The sequence below is a fragment of the Otolemur garnettii genome, unplaced genomic scaffold (genome assembly GCF_000181295.1).
Source record: "Otolemur garnettii isolate 467f Iridium unplaced genomic scaffold, OtoGar3 scaffold00030, whole genome shotgun sequence".
In the NCBI taxonomy this organism is placed as follows: Eukaryota; Metazoa; Chordata; class Mammalia; order Primates; family Galagidae; genus Otolemur; species Otolemur garnettii.
This window is the reverse complement of record NW_003852425.1, coordinates 1,835,882-1,841,108: the sequence shown is the minus strand read 5'-3', so window position 1 is coordinate 1,841,108 and position 5,227 is coordinate 1,835,882. Positions and strand designations below refer to the sequence as shown.

General features: G+C 44.0%; 1 protein-coding gene across 1 annotated transcript in view; it reads left to right on the top strand.

Annotated features, from left to right (window-relative positions):
* Positions 1-940: 940 nt before the first annotated feature.
* TNFAIP8 (TNF alpha induced protein 8) overlaps positions 941-5,227 on the top strand; it is a 67,998-nt gene continuing 63,711 nt past the window's right edge. The window contains exon 1 of the mRNA XM_012804609.2: positions 941-1,439. Coding sequence (XP_012660063.1) covers positions 1,373-1,439 — 67 coding nt within the window. The 5' untranslated portion in view covers positions 941-1,372. The remainder of the gene's footprint in view (positions 1,440-5,227) is intronic.

The window sequence follows — 5,227 nt, the reverse complement described above, 5'->3', positions numbered from 1 at the left end:
TATGTATCCGGCAATAAGTCATTGGCTTCCCAGGGCTCGCTTTAAATCTTGATAGCAAGTCTATGACGTTGATGATGTTATTCTCACTTTACAGAAGTGCAGAATTGTTCGGAGAGGTTAAATAACTTGCAAGTCTACAAAACCAGAAAAGTGGCATAAAGGGAATGTGAACCAGGCCTAGCAAACTTCAAAAAGCTTGTCTGTTACATCACACTCGGTGTCCTTTTTGCTGGGCACCTTGTAGGCTCAAGGCAGGGGGTTATTGCTATTCAGTGGAACAGCAGAATCAAGAAGGTGACCATGTAGTGGAGGAAAGTAAGAGAGCTGTACAGCCAAAAGTAATATAAAAACACCAGTGAAAGGTACCAGAAAGTGTTAACCAAGACAGAGGGCGTTAAGGAAAAGGCTGAGATTGTACAGACCGAATTGTGGTCATTCGGGAGACAATCACAGAAGTGGTGCTATGCTTGTGTGGGTCTTGTAGGACTGGCAGAATCTTACCAGCGGAAGTGGGTAAGAGAAAGATTTGTGGGTGGCAGTAACTGCCGAATGCCCAAGTCAGTAAATAAGTTTCCAAAGAGATGATCATATTGTACAGATCCGTATATGTGTATTGTGTGCACGTGTGTTTGTGTGTGCCAGACACACTCACATTGTCTTTATAAAAACCTTACATTCTCTTCAAAAGGCGACTAGTTTTAAGTAGCCATACTGTCCAAGCTGTGTTCTCTAGTTCTCCTGAGAACAAGAACACCTCTAAGCAATACTTATTATTAATAGACATTCATGTTTTTACTGGCCACGTAGGAATGAAGTCTTTTTTTTTTCTGTCTTTCTTTCTGGCATCTGTGAATGGGGCCACTCCCTTTTTAACATTTTTAAAAAAGTATCTGCCTCTTTTCTCCAGCATGTTGAGACGTTAGACTTCCTGTTTCTGCTTGATTTTGAATATATCTGCTGTTCGCCTATCACAGGTAATCCCATGTTTTTATATAATCGTAGTTTATGGGTTAGCAAGTAAGTGCAGGCAGCAACCAGTCCCTCCGTCTTGTGAATGTGGAGACCTCTCCGGACTCACAATTAAAGGCTACATAATGTATTCCACTACAAGTGACGAAACCTGGCTCCCAGAATAACGAGCAAGACGACTTTTAAGCAAGACGACTTTTAAAGTGACTGCTGTTGACCAGTGTCCTCTCTGCATTTGTCGGGGAAGCTTGCGGTGGATTTTTCAGAAGGATGGTCTGACTTAGTCTGAATTACTCTTGAGAAGGGCTGAGTCTTCCTGAAGGTGATACAGGTGGCTTATTGTACATATCAACAAGGTGGCCACAATTCTGTATGACTCAAACAAGGTGTCCCTCAAGTCTGTATGACTCAAACAAGACTCTGTGAAGTTGTCCTTCTGATTGGATACAGGAAGAAAATGCTGAAAATAGGTGAGTTAAAACTGCCCTCAATGTTTCGGATGTGCTATCTTTGTTGGAATCTGGTGGAATATTCATGTGACTGACATGGTCTTGCTGTCTATCAGGGAGTAATGTCTGGCAGTGGCTTTAGAGAGGTTGTGTTTCACAAATCACTGCTTTTCTTTTGCGGTAGCACTCGGTGTAGGGAGCCAGCGTGAAGCTGAGGGAGGCGCCAGTATTGTGGGCGGCAAAAATGGCATCTCAAGTTCGCATGTTTCATCTGTGACGGAGTGAAGGATTGAAATGTTTCAGAAATGGGCCTCTAAAAAGATTGGATAGCTTTTTTGCCTAAAATTTCTTTTTTAAATTTTCTGTGCGCTTGTTAACTATGGGACACTTCTGGTCCCCTATGATCTGTAATGGTGATAATACTGTGGGGTGACCGGTAAACACATGAATGTTTATTTCTGTTTTCCCATCGGGCAGTTGTCAAAATATTACTCTTTTCTCTACCATCCATAGAGCAATTTTACATTATATATGAAGCCTTTTGTATTTTTAGAATAACTTCTCGGATTTGTTTTTAGCCATACTTAAATTTTTTAGGTAAATGAAACAGTTATCAAGGATTGAAATAAAGAGAGCATGTTAAATAGCCCTTAAAGCTATATAACACACACTTTTGTTTAAGTTGAACAAAATATTGGCTAATTGGTTAATATTAGCTTAAGTTTGGACTCAGAAGACTTTCTGGAGCTTAAATTGAATGCTAGGATATAACTAGAAAACAGAAGGCATTGTTGGGCGTTGGTACGTCTAGTCTCTTGGCCTTTGGCAGTCAATAAATATTATTTCATAGAGTCGTGGCTTACCTGCACATCATTTATATTAAATGTACACGTGTCTGCCAGTCCATGTGATTCTGTCTCTCTTTATGTGTTTATATATATGTTTATAGATACATATATATGTATCTGTGTGTATATTCACATCGACACACACGTATACAGTCTATCTAATATATAAAAATGTGTCTGTGACGTATATACACAGGATCAGAGCCAGGTTTGCTTGGGAGGGTTTTGTGGAAGAAGTGAGTTTTGGGTAGAGGTCCAAACTTTGGACCTACTTTGGCAGAAAGAAGTCTACGTAAAGCTTCCAAGGCTGGAGTGATTAAGTCATGGTAGAGGACCAAACTTTGGACCTACTTTGGCAGAAAGAAGTCTACGTAAAGCTTCCAAGGCTGGAGTGATTAAGTCATGTGTATTCACGGGGTAAGCATGAACCATTTGAGAGCAGATTGTAAATTAGTGGTTGAAAATAGCCAGGCTAGAAGTGGAGGGGAGGCCGGGGGTGTGGGCGGGGCAGAGACCCGGAGCGACGGTCTGGTGGAGCCAAGCGTCTCTACTCTGTGTTCCTGGTGAATTTCAAGCTCGGGTATCAGCACATCCTGCCGACGTCGCCATCTAGTGGAACTGGCTGAGATGCGCCTGGGAGTTTCCACCACCTTTTCCACTTCAGGATAAATGAGAATGTGATTTCTTGGCAGTAGGGAAACTTACTTCTCTTTTCCCCGGGGATTTTAAATGACAAATTAGAAGAGATGGATCTAACTGTGCTTGCTCCAAATTTTATGAGCGTACACACTGTAAATTTGGAGCTGAATGCCAATGTGAAGAATTGCTCACAGACAGCGTTGGGACGCCCCAGTAGTCAATCTTCACTGAGAGTGCTGGGTGTACTCGGCCCATGAGCTCAGGGCACAGAGTGTCTGGGAAGCAGCACTTGAGAAGTTCTGCCCCAGAGCACAAGCGTCCCACATCTGGCCTTGGACCCACATTCTTCCCTGGGTTGGCTTATTGTTCATGTGGTTGTAGTGTCCATACTGGTAGCAGAGCCTCTGACCATGGGCACCGCAGCCCACAGCCCACAGACCTCAGACATTGCTGGGAAGGTCCACACTCCTTCTGCCCTCTCTGGCACTATCTGTGCATATATCCATTCAGCAGAACTTACTGAATTCCTGTTATGTCTCAGGCATTCGTCCAGGGACTGAGGACACCGCAGGAAGCAAGCAGGTGGAAGTCTCTGCTCATGGAGAGCCAACATTCTACTTGGGGCACACAGATAAGCAACAAAATAAATAAGTAAAATATAGAGTAAGTGGAACAGTAAGTGTGAAGTAGAAAAAAATTTTAAGCCGAAGAGGAATGTAGGGAATTTTTTTTTGGGGGGGGCGGGGGTTCAGTAATAGTGGTTGCAGCTGTGAGTGAATTCTCACAGACAATGTGGTTTTAGATTCACCTGAGAAGTGTGAGACAGCCAGGTGAGGATACCCTGGGAAGAACATTCTGGACAGAGGGTGAGCAGCTGCCCATGCCCTGAGGTGGGAATCGGCCTGGTGTGTTCCAGATGGGAGGAGGGGAGATGAGACAGAGAGGTGGGGAGGGGCCTTGTGGACTGTTGGAATGAATTTGACTTGTCCTGGGCATGGGATGAGAAGCCATTTGATCTAGTCTATCACCATTTTCTAAATGAAACTTAGCACAAGGAAATCGAGGCAGGTGTCTGTGGTCATCCAGCTTTGAGGTGCCAGTGCAGGGATGGCAACCCCACTCCAGCATCCTTCCTGCCATCCGTCCTCCCCATGGGGATGCAGAGCATTCCAGGCAGCAAGGGCCAGACTTCCAAGAGCTGCGCAGCAGTGTGGGCTCCTTTCAGCACAGCTGGTCTTAGCTGTTACCCTACCCGCCTGTAGAGGCCTCATGAAGAGCGCGGAAAGGATCAGGCCTCTTAGTGGAGCACTCTGCTGAATGTTGCCTTCCTCCGTTTTGGTATGGAGATAAATCCTTTGGGTTTTCCCAGTCTTCCTGTGCTCATCAGATGTTAAGTCCAAGAACCTGCAGTTTCTGGCTAGGCATGCTGGCTCACACCTGTAATCCTAGCATTCTGGGAAGCTGAGGCAGGTGGATTACTTGTGCTCAGGAACATGAATGAGACCCAGTCTTTACTGGAAATTGCAAATATAGCGGGGCAAGAGGCAGGTGCCTGGAGTCACAGTTATGCAAAAAGAGCTTGAGGTTGCTGTGAGCTGTGATAATACCACAGCACTCTCCCCAGGTCTCCCAGAGTTTATTTAGACTCTGTCTAAATAAACAAACAAACGAACTAAAGCCTCCCCTGTTCCTTATCTGCATTCATTTTTAAGCTATTTGGATGTAATTAACAGAAGTTAAAATTTCTGACACCCAAAGGTGTTTGATTACAGTTCTCAATATCATAACCTCACCATGGTAGTAAGATTGAGTATTCAATGTTGTTAAAATGAATTTGAAAACAGAATTACCAGATCCTGGTAACAAGATGACCAGAGGGGAGAGTGCAGACTCATCACCAAATCCAGGTTAACCTGGGTGATTTTTCCCAGTGCTCTTTGTCTTCTTGCTTTACTTTGGAGCAGGGCAACCCATTCCCCACCCTCCAATCTCCCGTAGATCTTATGACTGTTGTCCTCTGGACACAGGCCAAATCCTCTAATTCCACTTTATGATGAAGGTCAGACCAGTGCTAAGTATAGAAGGCAATGACTTTGAGCTGTCACTTGCATTGTCTCCTCTGGTTTAATCATCTCATGGCCTGTATCCAGTGGACAGAGTGACATGAAGCGTTTGCATCTTGTGAAGGAACTCATCCTGAACTCTCTCTTACCTCACTCTTTCCCTTCCTCTTAAAGCAGAGCTTCCATAATAGATAATGTGAGATTTACATCATCATCATATCTTACACTTACATTGGTTTGTATAGCACCTTTTTTTTTT